This window comes from Cibotium barometz, chromosome 29, assembly GCF_041138505.1.
Source record: "Cibotium barometz isolate CiBa-2024 chromosome 29, ASM4113850v1, whole genome shotgun sequence".
NCBI classification, from domain to species: Eukaryota; Viridiplantae; Streptophyta; class Polypodiopsida; order Cyatheales; family Cibotiaceae; genus Cibotium; species Cibotium barometz.
The window spans coordinates 11,994,690-12,009,467 of NC_141074.1; the positions used below are offsets into that span (position 1 = coordinate 11,994,690).

At 39.3% G+C, this 14,778-nt stretch overlaps 1 protein-coding gene across 2 annotated transcripts; it reads left to right on the forward strand.

The window, feature by feature from the left end:
• Positions 1–2,673: 2,673 nt before the first annotated feature.
• LOC147621848 (caltractin-like) lies at positions 2,674–7,411 on the forward strand. 2 transcript variants are annotated; one of them, XM_086822871.1, is made up of 8 exons: positions 2,679–2,812; positions 2,903–3,020; positions 3,858–3,894; positions 4,334–4,361; positions 6,462–6,614; positions 6,702–6,804; positions 6,985–7,047; positions 7,138–7,411. In XM_086822871.1, the coding sequence occupies exons 1-7, from the start codon at positions 2,810–2,812 to the stop codon at positions 7,044–7,046; spliced, it is 504 nt and encodes a 167-aa protein (XP_086678997.1). In that variant the 5' UTR covers positions 2,679–2,809; the 3' UTR covers position 7,047; positions 7,138–7,411. The 2 variants fall into 2 exon arrangements, with proteins under 2 accessions (XP_086678998.1, XP_086678997.1); XM_086822872.1 differs by having other exon boundaries at positions 2,674–2,812; positions 6,985–7,411.
• The last annotated feature ends 7,367 nt before the right edge of the window (positions 7,412–14,778 follow it).

The following is a 14,778-nucleotide window of genomic DNA, read 5'->3' on the forward strand; positions in this document are numbered from 1 at the left end:
GTTTGATCAAATTTGTGAGGCCATGGGACAGATTGATGATCCCACCAAGATTTTCTCATTCAAACTTTGCATTGAAGGAAAGTCTAATCCACATCTCAAGGATGATAACTGAATTTAATAGAACTAGAGATCCTATTCAATACCTATACAAGTTCGATCAAATTTGTGAGACCATGGGAAAAATTGATGATCCCATCAAGATTTTCTCATTCAAACTTTTCCTTGAAGGCAAGGCTATGAGGTCTTGAGACACACTTTCACAGTGGGATTCTCACCCAAGTGAGCCAAATGGAGCCTTATCGCACACATATCTATAACCTCAAGTAGGAGGAGGGAGAAATCATGTAGGACTATATTGTTGGAACCAAGTACTCCACATGAATCAGCACTTGTGAAGAGGCTAGATGATCTATTGCTCATCGATTTATTTATGATCGGTCTTATGAGAATAAGAGGCTTCATGACCATATCTATAGGTCTAGGCACTATATCTTTGATAAATGCTACCCGTAGATATCTTGCAAAATAAGAATGTATAAGTCATCTAGCCAAGCCAAGAGATAGGGGATGCATCATCCAAAGCCTCATTGTTGAGATGATCATAACCAAGGATGCCCAACTAGCACTAACTAGAGTTCTAGTCAAGAACATGAGCATGGACGAGTTGATAGACAATCTGCTAAACTCTTTAGGCCAATAGTGGGGCCAGGCAACCCCCCAAGGCTAGTCCCAGCCAACACCTCAAGAAGGACACCCATATCTATTTCCATGAAAAGTTATGGTTTGGTGTGTTGCTCAGCTAAAACCATAAAAGAACTAATCCAACACCCATTCATTAGAACCCTTACTGCCACTAATGCCATACCCACCTCTAATATTATCAGCCCAACTGATTCCTCTTGGAATCACACCAATACAATAGTACATGATGACTTTGCTAGCGGATTTTGAGAGTCCAGAACACAAGAGCTATGAGTCATATGAGTAACATGCCCCTTTTGTGCCTTGTTGGTAGGAGACGAGAAAATCGATAAAGAGTTTTGTGTTGACCCTACATTGCATAGCCTTTGCTAGGCTCCAATGTTTTCTTTACCTTGATGCCATTCACACCAACTGCATGCATCTGGGTGAGTGATAGTAAAAGTAAACATTTTTGTTGTCTACTCTCGGTGTGGTTAAGGATTGTGCCTTGTTTCTAGTCCACGAGTGGTATGAGATAGCTTGCTTTTTGTTGGTGGACTTTCTTGGCCTTTCCCTTGGAACAATTCTTATTAAGCGCTTAGCGCAGTTACATAATAATGGATTACAAGAAGCATAACCATGCTTGAAAAATGAAATTACTAGTGTGGTTAGCATACCCCCTCCTTAATTTAGATCCATCCTTGGAGCTGGATCCTTTGCTAATTTGTTAGCCAACTAACAAGGATCATGACACATTGAAAGCATAGAAGTTTAAGCTTTTAGACTCAAGGCCTAAATGTACATACATCTCATGTATGAGTGTCCCAATGTCGGGGATGGATTAAACTAAAATATGAAAAGCTATTGTAGCAAACCCCTTCCCTGTCATACGAGTTGTCCAATCACTATATCAAACTTCTTGAGGTATTGGATAGCTCATAGTGTCTCCATCCATGGATTAAACTAAAATATGAAAGGCTATTTGCAATAAACCCCTTCCCTTTCATACGAGGTGTCCAATCACTATATCGAACTTCTTGAGGAATTGGATCGCCCATAGTATATCCATCTAAGACCATCCAAATGTGAAAAGGTATAGGGAGCAATAATAAAAAACTTACCTTTACACATTGCAATTTTCCTTAGGACTCGGACCAACAACAATAGTATTTCCATTAGAGTCAACACTCAAAAGGTATAAAACAAGCGCTAAGTGCAATGGGCAAGTAACAAAAAGTAGTAGCACATTTATTTTATCCTTAACACCAATATGGATAGTTTCCAATCAATGTTTTAAACTTTTGTTCGATTTGGATTGATGCCTATATTATTTTCATCAAAGACCACCCAATATACTAAAAAGGCATAAACTAGGTACCAAGTGCATGGTTGATCACAACAAAAAGTTGTAGGCATATGCATTTTATTGCCAATGCCAATCTAGATAGGGTCCTTTTGTTGTCAACACCAGTCTAGATAGTGTCCATTGTTTTAAACTTCTTTAGTCCTGAATTAGATCACCAATCCGGATAGTGTCCATTGTTGTCAACACCAATCTAGATAGTGTCATTGTTTTTAATTTCTTTAGGAATTGGATCATCCATAGCATTTCCATCCAAGGCCATCCAAATGTGAAGAGATCTTGTCAGAGAAATGATTAAAGACTTTCCTTCACACACTATGAATTTCCTTGGCTAATCTAAGTTATCAAGGAGTTTAAAACAATGATCGGACACTATCTAGATTGGTGTTAACTATAAAGCACAAATGATCTTAGTTTGTGTAACTTTTCCATTGCGCGTGGTGGGTGATCTTGTATGAAACTGCTATTGGTTTCGATCCAATTTTCATACTATTTCCATCATCGACCATGCAAATGTGAAAAGGTTTCGTGGGGGAGCAATAATTAGATACTTCCTATTACACACTAGAAATTTCCTTGAGAAATTGGATCAGTGCCCATAGCAGTTTCATTCAAGACCCTCCAAATGCTCAAGGGGCACCAAGAGCAATAGACTTGTCCGCGGCCTTCCGGCGGACAAGTCTGAACACCCCCAAGTTTACACATTCCATTACAAGAGCACACGCATTTGCCTTTGTGAGGAAGAGTCCACAGTCTCGCGTTGCGATGGTGAGTCCATTTTCTCCACGAGGTGCACGAAGCTGTGCTGTTTTCTCATGGGCTATCACATGCACTTCCTCATCACTTGCTTTGGTGCAGGGTCAGCGCAAAATGGCGCCCTCATGGGCAGAGAAGAACAAAGCGAGGTCGCAGCCCACCGACGAGCAGAAACAGGAAATCCGTGAAGCCTTCGAGCTCTTTGACACTGATGGATCTGGTATAAATTCATCACGAGTAATCACCTCTCATGACCAGTGCCTTTATGTGAGTTTGCACGTGTGTACTTGTGTATGTATGTAGGTATCTCATGAGGAGTGTTTCTACATATGCAAGCGTATGTACACGTATATGCTATGTATTTCATGACAAGTCTGCGTGTGTATGAGATCATGCACTTGTATGTATGTATATGTAGTATATGTATACAAGTTTGCGTGTGTATGTGATTATGCGCTTGTATGTATGTACACGCATGCTTGCACACATACACACATACATATACATGTAAATACACGTGCACATACCCTCACACATAAAAACACGCTCATCATGAGATACATATACATGTAAACACACGTGCACATGTATATGTATCTCATGTTTTTATGTGTGTGGGTATGTGTGCGCGCATGTGTGTACATGTATATGTATCTCATGATGAGCATTTTTTTATGTGTGTCGGTATGTGCACGTGTGTTTACATGTATATGTATGTATGTATGTATGTGTGCAAGCATGCGTATATGTTTTTTTGAATGTATATGTGTGCACAAATGTATATATGTGTGCGTCTAGGATGTATGTATTTGTCTCCATGTGTGTAGGTCCGTTGTGTGTGTGTATATGTATGCAAGCATGCATGTATATTTGTATGCTTTGTATATATGCGCGCCACTATGTGCCCACACCTTTGTGTTTACATATGTCTCTATGTATGTTCTTATAGTTGTCTATGTTTTTATCCACATGAGCAGACATTATCAAGCGTGCAAGTATGTATGTATGCACACAATGTCCCATTTCTTGTAATCGCTGATTGTTTCTCTTTGGTCAGGTTCCATTGATGCTAAAGAGCTTCAAGTTGCCATGAGGTTTGTGCTTTTGCTAGCTTCCTTTTCTTGTATCTATTCTTTTTGCAATGGCCAAGTTTTTGATAGGACAATTCTAGAGTTTTATGATACTAGAGATAAAGATGCGGGGTTGCTTGCATACCTAAAGCTTTGTGTTGCGTGGCGAAATTTTGTGCGATTTGGTACTTTTTATTACAAAGGTTAATTTTTTTAAAGGGATATGTTGATGCTTGCAAATACTCTAGAGGGTTTTGTTTTAAAAGTTGTTCAGGTTGGCTAGATTTTTGTGTTTTTATGCATTGGTTGTGACTTTTCATGCATTTGTTGAGAGAGAGAAAATTTAGATTTTTCTTTTTTAGCATTTAGGGAAAAAAAAAGTATTGATGCCTATGGAGCTTTAGGAAATCTTATGATTTTTGAAGAAAGCTTGACTAAAAAAAGTTGTGCTTTGGTTTTGCAGAGCTCTTGGGTTTGAAGCTGGCACTGAGGTGAGTTTTCTGCTTTTTCTTAGAAAGGGGAGAGGGGATGGGGTGGGGAGGAGGCGTATTCTCAATAGGGAAAGTGGAGGAACTAAGTTAGCATGCATGCTATGTTAAGGTTTTCCATACTCTACTTCTCTTTTAAACATTCTTCATGTGAAATGTAAAGCATATACAATATATGCTTGCACTTTGTCTACTAAAGATATTCAAGTATCTTGTGCTTGTCAAGGCTTGGTTACAAATACAGATCCAGGCTCCCAACCTTTGCTCCAATAAGTAGAAGCTTGCATTTATAAAGACAAGGTCTTTTGTCTTTTGTTTTTCGAAGTCAATGTACTATGTTTCAAGTTAGGATTTTTTCAAAAGGGCTTCAAGGATAATGCTCAGAGGCATGAGCTCAATCCAAGAGCCCAATCCAATGGATAGCTAGCTCATGCGATTTTGGAGTAACTGCACCACCATAAAGTGTATGCATCTAAAATAGGCATGCACATTTTGCTAGATGACATGTGATTCTTCACTTTCTTGCCAAGTCAAAGTCGAGTTCTTTTAAGAAATGGCCATGCAATAAAAGTTCCAAATCATTCACCAAGCTTCAAAATCAAGAACTAGAACAATCTCTCTCTCTCTCTCTCTCTCTCTCTCTCTCTCTCTCTCCCCCCAAAACCCCCTCAAAAGAAGAAGAAGAAGAAGAGATCCTTTTATTAGTTAAAAAGAAGTCCGCCAAGAGGCAAAATATCATGTCTATGATAGTAAAAATCCTTAAAACATGGAGGGGTTCTTGGCTGGTCGCTCTCGGAGGGAGGCTACCTCATAGAAGGAGGGGAAGGGGAAGCCAAACAGGTGGCCTGTAATGCCATATGTCTGCGTCTGCCTTCTTGGTGATGAAGTATCTAGTGCTCTAGGTACAATAGAATCCCCTGTCAAGTGCTCAAGGCATTCCTGCATGGTGTGGATGAGATCAATCCATGTAGCCCGAATGGTCTCCGCTTGGGGAGTGGACTCACCTACAATAGTCTCGCTGTAGCGTGCATGCTAAATGTGCTAGGCAACCAAGTTGTAGGTGAGCTCCAGTGTTGGCATGTGTTCTCAAGGGCCCAATGTCAGACGGGGAGTGTGGCCATTGCGGGCACTGAAATGCGGTAGTGTGAAAGCCCGAGAGCTAGGCATCCTCCATCATGCTTGAAGGAGACTATGGGGCCAGTCCGCCAAGCAAGTGCCCTAGGTAATGGTATGAGTAGTGGCAGGGTTGGAAGTGAAGACTCGAAGAACATGCCACCAAATCTATTGGGCCCATCGAGCAATCCCAAAGGTAGTGTCGTTGGGACTCATTGGGGCCATTTCATCTACGACATACTATTGGCCGTCCTGAGCTAGCTAGCCAACTCGAAGAACATGCCACTAGATCTATTGGGCCTGTCGGGCAATCCCAAAGGTAGTGTCATTGGGACTCGTCGGGGCCATTTCATCTACGACATACTATTGGCTGTCCTGAGCTAGCTAGCTAAGCGTTTTGAACCAACAACCACAAGAAGTATGAAACCTTCGATGGAAGCTGCTCGTTGCTAGAAATCCTTGAGAAAGGTCATGGAGAAGGAAGCCATTGAGGTGCAGTCTAGTCAGGTGAAATGGAATCCTATAGATGCACTATGAGCTCAATCTCCATACAGTTCACCTGTCATCAGTGCAAGTTTACACCCTAGCTTTTGTTAGCATACAAATCCTATAGATGCACTATGAACTCAATCTGCATACAATTCATCTGTCATCAGTGTAAGTTTATACCCTAGCTTTTGTTAGTATACAGCCTCCTGTCTTAGCTGTTCCAGATGAGCCATCGATGCTCCCTTTTGAGGAGCACTCAGGGGTGGGGCTCAGCCATACACTGTACCACATGATTAATACAATATTGTTCTATATCTTTGTCATTGTGCAATTCAAGTTTAAAGTTTAGATCCTACTTCTACTGAGTGTTTTTTGCGTACATTGCCACCTTGTATCCTCTTACAGATACTACTTGCCCAACCATTTGAGATGTCTCTATTTCTTGTTTCTATCAGCAGTTGTAGTTCCACAAATCTAATCATTATGCCTGTATGTGTTTAGGAAGTCAAGAAGATGATTGACGACATTGACAAGGATGGCAGCGGCTCCATTGATTTTGAAGAGTTTTTACACATGATGACAGAAAAGATGGGGGAGAGAGATATAAAGGGAGAGATTCGGAAGGCCTTCCAATTATTTGTCAATGATGAGAGTGTAAGTACGATACCAGGTGGATTTGATCTCAATGCTTGTGGTGGATAACCTCTTTTCTTTAACAGTGCCTCTCTTACTTTCATGCAGGGAAAGATAACCTTTGAGAAGCTAAAACAGCTTGCACGAGAGGTTGGGGAGGAGATTACGGATGAGGAGTTACGGGAAATGATAGCAGTTGCAGATTCCAATGGTAAGAAATGGAATCTGCGTTGCACCTGTCAGAGAAAGTGTTGCATGGGATAGCTTCATGCACATGTGCACATGCTTCTTTTTTGTTTTTTCGTGTATTTTTGCACTTGCAAAGTTGCTCTCTTCTCTGGAAGTACTTGATACTTTCAGACTTCTGAATGCATGTTGTTGTGACTTGAAGGTGACGAACAGGTTGATGAAGAGGAATTTGTTGAGGTTATGAAAAAGACCAGTTTATTTTGAGGTCAGATGATTTAACCGTCGTATAAGGATCAAGGATCCTGAGCAATGCCTTGTGTTATATTACGCTTCACATATCTTGTGTCTATTGCAGGCCTTTTTTATTTACTGAAGGCTTCTTTTTATCGATTATTTATTACATTGAACAATTATGCCTGATACAATCGGAGAAACTCCTCAAATGTATAAGTGAAGCTGTTTCTTAACAGAGGAGTTGTTCACATTGTAATTTATATGGTGAGGGCTAAACTGAAAATACATTTTGTTGTGTTTGGATGAAAAACTCTTCAAGCAGTCAATTATTCTGCTCTGCATATGTGTGGTCCTATGCATTTTATGTTGTAATATTTATGCAAGTCAAGCCTCTAGTGCTTTGTTTGGCTCAATGCCAATAGATAACATCCTGGATCCTTTTTAATGTTGTAAAGGACATGGTTCTATTCTGCTAAAGGAGAATTCTACTGGTGATTGGGAAGCACTCATCTTCCATAGGAATTTCTCTGTCAACCTTGTGCCTATATTGACATGCCGTGCCTGAGGTAAACATGGTTGTTTGTTTTTATTTGCTATGGCTGCATCCAACGCCTAAGAGTAGTTGACTCTTGAGGTTTACTAGGGAAGTGGAAATGCTCAGCCCCAGTATTGTGGGGTTTGATTTGAAGAAGAAACTAAGGGGTAAAGCCTCGATGGCATCCAGCCTTTTTTCACTAATACTCGTTGTAAAAGATTCCAATAGCATAAATACATCTTCAGTCCTTAAGGTGTGACCTTGTTTCTGAAGAAGGCAAGCTTTAATCTTCTACAGTTAAGCATGTTGACATTGAATGTATTTTCAGGCTAGACTAAGCCAAACTTTTCTTTGGAAAGGCATGTGTAATGGTTGCCTATTCAAAGGCTGTCCTCATGTTAGGGGTTGGTTCCAACAGAAATAAAAAGTTAATATTGGAGTTATGTGACCATTCACAATCGCGGTTAGAATTGAGGCCTTTCTTGGTGTTGAAATGGAAGGGTTACATTGATGGGGGTAAGTTGAAAAAGTATTATGGATCCCTAACCCAAGATATGCTAGTCCAAATATACAAGAAAAGGGTAGAGAAAAAGAGAAAGTAAAAAATAAGAAAGTAAAAAAACAAGCTTGGGACGAAGCTAAAGCCCATGAGACCAAGGCAAAACAACGATTTCAATAGAACAATGCATGTGAACATGGCTCACCTCTCTAGAAGATGAAGACTTGGACATCATGTCAACTAGGCTAAAAAAAGGTCAAATCGCTATCTTTGGTAGCCAAGCTTCTAGCATCACATTGATTGATATAGGGTATGAAACATGGAAGGCCTTGGGTAAACTAAATGTGGGAGTGCAAAGTGTAAACTCATGAATGATGAAAGGTTGAAGGATTTTTAAAAGTTAATATTTTTGTTAGAGATAATTCCTTGGCCAAAAAGGTTTATATGATGTTTGCAAGAACAGAAGAATATGTGATGTTGGGTAGGACCTAGATTAGTGCAACCAATTGCACCATCCAATGGGTTGAAAAAATTGCTTAACTCAAGAAGGGAAGTGACACAATCATTGTGCCATTATGGAGCTCCATCAAAGTTGTGGAAAAAGTCATGACAAAGTTTGCAAGACAACTACTTATCCCTAGACAACAAGATGATCAAGAGGCACAAAGGGAATGGACTAAAATGTCCCGTAAAAGAGAAGTCAGCAAATGAATCATCACTCTTCAATCCAAAGCCTTGGCCATTGGGTTAGAAAACATATTCTTCAATCTTAAGGATACTATGGAGGAGGAAAGAAGACGTGAATACCGAATTAGGGAGTTGTCATGCATAACACAAGAAGTGCCAAAGAAAACAAGACTCACTATTGACGACCAAGCCCACAACACTAGTCAACATTGCGAAGTGCACGCCTTAAGAAGAATAACTCAAAGAGGATTGAGCAATGCTAGTGCACACCTTAAGAAGAATAACTCAATGAGGATTAAGCAATGCTGGATGCTAGAGATTGGTTATGATAGGAAGGCGGCACTCATATATGGATGGATACCTAACCAAAATGAAGATTAAATAAGGAGTTGTTAGAGAAATCCCATAGTAAATTCACGACAAAGGAAGAGCCACTCCAAAAGAAATAGCTAGTGTTGGAACAAAGCCACAAGAACTTCAAAAAATATGGAGACAGAAGTCAGAAGAACCTTCTTGTACACACACACACTAATCTAGAATCAAAGTTTGGAGTAAAACATGTAATACCTTTTATTACCTGCTCTAAGGGAAAGAAATACAACGTATTACATGTAACACCTGTTATTACATGTAATACCTTTTATTACATGCTCTTAAGGGAAAGAAAAAGCTAGCAAAACACAAGAAACCATCCCAAACAAAGGGATGGATTTACCACATTCTGCTGGGCTTAGTGTCCGAATTACAGTCCAAAAGGGGGCTAGATTACATAATGTAGAGGACTAAACAACTGCAAGTAGCGTGAGTTTGTTTATGATCGAGGAAAGGGTGAGGTACAGGGAAGGTTTGGCTTTACTCAGGGGATCACTTCTATGGTCACAAGGAAATAGCCAAGTTTAGAGTTAAGAAGGCAAGATTATAGCAAGACGGGGGTTGCAACAAAGAAGCAAAAGCCAGGTTGTACTAATAAAAAAATGAAGAACATGTGCCCAATGCATAACTGGTAAAGCCTCAATGGCATCCAACCTTTCACAACAGTAATACTCATTTTGTAAAGATTCCAATAGCATGAATACACCGTCAGTCCTTAAGGTAGGTGTGACCTTGCTTCTTAAGCAAGACAAATTTGTGATCTTGTTTCTGAAGCAAGGCAAGCTTTAATCTTTGTCTACTTAAAAGTGTCAAAGCATGTGAACATCGAATGTATTTTCAAGCTAGACTAAGAAAAACTTTTCTTTGGAAAGACACGTGTAATCTTGGATTCCCTCATCTATTTAAAGGCATGGCACATCTATGGTTGGCACATGATCTTATATCCCTGACATGAGCTTGACGCTAGGGCCCATATGAAGACTGATGCTCGTACCACAAATAAGTTATGGTACGAGCAAGACATTTTTCGAGATTCGAATGTTTATTAGAGTTGATAAGTGATCAAGGATCACACTTTATCAATGAAATAATTGAGTGCCTCCTAAAGGGTTTCTTGGTGGTCCACCAAAAATCCTCACCTTATTACCCACAAACAAATGGGTAGGCCAAAAGCAGTAACAAAAAGTTATGTGCTATATAAAGACCGTTGAGGGGTCGGTCGAAATGATTGGGAGCATGAGCTTATGGTTGCACTTTGGGCCTATCACGTGTTCTACAAAATTGCAACTGGATACGCACCATTGTTTGCGGTTAGCATATGGAGTAGAAGGAGTGATACCTAAAGAATACCTAGTACCAAGCTTGAGAATTGCACTTAGTAAACGACAGCTAAAAAGATTGATAGACCTTGGAAAATTGGACAAAACCAGATTGGTAGTTTCACATGGGTTGACGATAGAGAATTTTTAATGAAAAAAGTGGTTGGACTTGAATGTCAAGAAAAAAGAACTTAAGGAAGGAGATCTAGCCCTCATGTTTAGGGTTAACTCCACAAAAAATAAAAAATAAAAAATTTGAATCTCTACACCAAAGCAAAATAGTAAATCCTTACCTACCCACAAAGTTGATCAATCATGTAAGTGATATCCCACTGCCCACACCACCAATGGAAGATGAATAATACCATGGGATCAGGAGACAAAGAGGAAGAGGCAATGCAAGAGCCATATTCTCTTATTGTTAGCGCACAAGAAATCCTCAAGAAACTAGGAGATAAACATCTATCTCTAGGCCCACCAAACCAAAATGGTTAATCCTTATCTACTCACAAAGTTGATCAATCAATGTAAGTGATATCCCACTGTCCACACCACCAATGGAAGACGAATAATACCATGGGATCAGGAGACAAAGAGGAAGAGGTAATGCAAGAGCTAGATTCTCTTATTGTTAGCACACAATAAATCCTCAAGAAACTAGGAGATGAACATCTATCTCTAGGCCCACCAAAGCAAAATGGTAAATGCTTGCTTACTCACAAAGTTGATTAGTCATGTAAGTGATATCATGTTGCCCATACCACCAATGGAAGACGAACAATACCATGGGACCAGAAGACAGAGATGAACAAGAAATGCAAGATCCAGATTCTCTTATTGTTAGCACACAAGAAATCCTCAAGAAACTAGTCAACAGGCACGTACAAACGAGAAGGGTAAATAAGACGCCCGTGAAGCATCCAAAGCCACAAGGTGAAAGAAGAGGAATCTAAGAATTCAGAACCAAGTGTTTTTTACAATGAACCGCTATTTCCCCCTCTACTTCAATGTAATACTATGGCATGGAGATAACTACAAAGGTTGACTAGCAAATCGACATGGAACATACCTTGTCTCACTGGCACAAGATGTGACCGATGTATGGAAGAAGTTGAAAAGAGCAATGATAATACCTAATGCATGGTTGCAAGGCACAGTGCCAGTTTCTACACAAGCTGTAATTACATAGATATAATGCCTAGTGCAAGGTTGCAAGACATGGTGCCAGTTTCTACATAACCTGTTATTATATAGATATAATGCCTAGTGCAAGGTTCCAAGCCACAATGCCAATTTCTACACAAGCTAAAATGCCTATGCCAATGATTTTTCCATAAATAAAATGCATAAATGTATCTACTAGTGTGCATGTATTTGTGCCAATGCCACTACCACTCACATATGATATGTAGGTTATAGACATTGTAGATGCAAATATGTCTATAACTATTATTATACCAGCATCACAAGAACTGGATGTTAATGAGTTAGCACAAGAACTGGATGTTAATGAGTTAGCACTATGCATGTCGAGATAGAAAACATGACCAAGTAATAAATGCAACTCACAACACCTATTCCAACCCCCCCATTATGTTCACATTGATGCAACTGCTAGTATGCCATGTAAACATGATACAGATGTAGGTAGCTCAGATGATAAAGAGGATGCAAAAAGAAGAAAAATGTGTTCATGAAGGTCAGAGAATGCCAAGTCTCCCACTCATGCATCAAGTGAACAATTTACCCATAGAAGTCACACATGGTGTGTTGACCTCGATGTTTAGAAGGTAGTAATAAACAATGTCTCCTTATGAAAACATTGGAGGATATCATGAGAAGTAAAGGGCTTGGATCTCACAAGGACAATTGGAGAAGACGGTGGCATAGACCCAAGAAAAAAAACTCAAAGCGAGGACCTATACCTTTCAGGCCCTATTCCTATTTATCCATTTACTCTCATCCAATAGTGCTTAATTTTAGAACTTGCTATAGAGTAATTTAAAACTTCACCATATTGGATGAACAATAAGATTTTTAAAAATTATATATCCAAGATAACGTTCTAACTATACTAGCTACATTAGAAATTATCTAGGCAAGCTTAGAATGGTTTCGAAACATAGGGATGGCTAGAAGAATATGACACTCATTTAAATCTTAAGCTTTATGAAAGTAATCTATAACCCCCATTTGGCATTAGTAAATTATAAAAATACATTACAAACATCTAGAAGCCATGCATACTTCATTAGATGATTTTATTTGGGAAATATAGTATATCCTTAATTTTTGTAAATCAAAATGTGTGGGCTTAATAAGTTTTTTTAACTCCAAAAAGGCACCACCACCATTTAGGGATGAAGAGGGGGGAGCCTAGAGGACATGCCAGAATATACTTACCCTATAGACCACCCACTAACTACTAAAGTAGTACCTTCTTGCCCCATTCCTTAACAATGTCAGTGCTAACATTTCTTATTCTCCTCCACAAGAGGACTTTCCCACCAACCCTCTAGACCTAGAAGAAGATATCATTAGCTCTAGAGCGCACTCAAATCCTAATCAATGTGGCAAGTTCATTATTAACAGGTTGCTTTTAGTAGCAAGAGGTGTAGGATCCTACACAAGAAGTGATGTTTTCCACTCATAGATTACGAAGAGATGATATGCACAGGTAACCAGCTAAAGCCAACGTTGACATGTAAGGATCTTATGAAGATTCTCTCATGGATATTACACCATTTAATTAGCTACAAGGATATATCTAAAGGCTTAAATAGACAATCCAATGAAGCAGCCATGGATGCCATACCCCATTAGAGCACCAAGTCCATAATGGATAAATCTAATACCAATGGGGCAAGAGAAGGGAATTTATGGAAAAATGTGGCCAAGTACACCAAATTAGCAAAACTGTAGGACTTGTTGGAGATTTGTTTGGTCACATACATCATTGTGCATAGTTACAAATGTGTTAGAAGCATATGCAGCTAATACATACACAAGGGGGGTATGGAAGTATTGAATATAATGGTGTTAACCACCCCCCTTATTGAAGCATACACCCAACATGGAGAAAAGAGTTCCTTTGCATAGAAGAGTATGGTTGCATATACATGCATGAAATACTAGTGCAGATGAGGGTAAATCCTATCTATATGCCCATGAAAAGTAGACACACTCTGTTGGAGTTTCAGGGTAAGAAAGAAATGATACACTTTATTGGGGTTTCAAGGTGAGAAAGAAAGGGATTCTCATCTATGCTACAATTTTCTATATTTTTAGCTAGCAATGTTCTACACAATACATAATCAGAGGCAATATATGTTGCTATGGATTAGATCTTGGAAAAAGACACCTGATCTAGTAGTATAGTCGTAAATGCAGATTTATGAAGATGACCGTGGTACTTATGAAGATGAAAATGCTATGATCTCGAGAAGCAAGGCCCAAAAAAAGAAGTAATGATGTCCTACTATCATTATCTTTTGATGCTTGCCATCATATATGCATTAAACATTTAAAGACATGGTGGATGCCTTCTCCTTCTAGATGCCATACCCATACTTTAGGAAAACACTCGAGGCTCCAAGAACGTCATAATTACTAATATTTTAAACTTGGCAAGATCAGGGTTTTAACTAGATTTAAATGACAAAATTTGCATCAGGTAGGGGGAATGTTAAACCCATACATGAGAGGAGTGAGGGATAAGTGTCATGAAAAGGCACTATAAAAGTTATAATCTTTATGAGAAACTAGCCACATCCAAGCTCATATAGTTATTATCTTAGGAGGTTTGGGTGCTTAAGTGTGAATAAGGGTAGCTGTATATAATAAGACATTATCTCATAATGAGAATGGACACAATCCCCCTTTGAGCTAAACGAGTTTTCTAATCTTTCTACTTGATCTTTGCTCTTGTGTGTGTGTGTGTGTGTGTGTGTGTGTGTGTGTGTGTGTGTGTGTGTGTGTGTGTGAGAGAGAGAGAGAGAGAGAGAGAGAGAGAGAAGAGTAAAGGCTAATTTTCTTCTTCCATGCTCCTATCTATGCCTTATGTGAGAGTGAGTGGATAGTGCGAGGAGAGTGAAGCAACTTCCTTTACTGAGCTTGAAAGAGAGGAGTTGGCAAGCTTGGATGTCTTGACTTGAGCATGGAGGCAAGGTAAGTTCCCCCCACGATGAAAATTTGCTTGTTTTGTGCTCTTTGCATGTGAATGAGGGAATTCTAGAGGGAGTTGAAACAGGCCATAACAATATGATGATAACCCCATTTTGGGTTAACTAGATGCTCTCCGCTATACACGAGAGTAAGGAATAAATGTCATGAGAAGGCACTATAAAAGTT

Excerpts from the sequence above, each read along its gene's own strand:
- LOC147621848 (XM_086822872.1), top strand. Across the intron at positions 3,895-4,333 it reads GAGCTTCAAGTTGCCATGAG|AGCTCTTGGGTTTGAAGCTG; the intron begins GTTTGTGCTTTT and ends TTGGTTTTGCAG. Across the intron at positions 6,805-6,984 it reads AGCAGTTGCAGATTCCAATG|GTGACGAACAGGTTGATGAA; the intron begins GTAAGAAATGGA and ends TGTGACTTGAAG.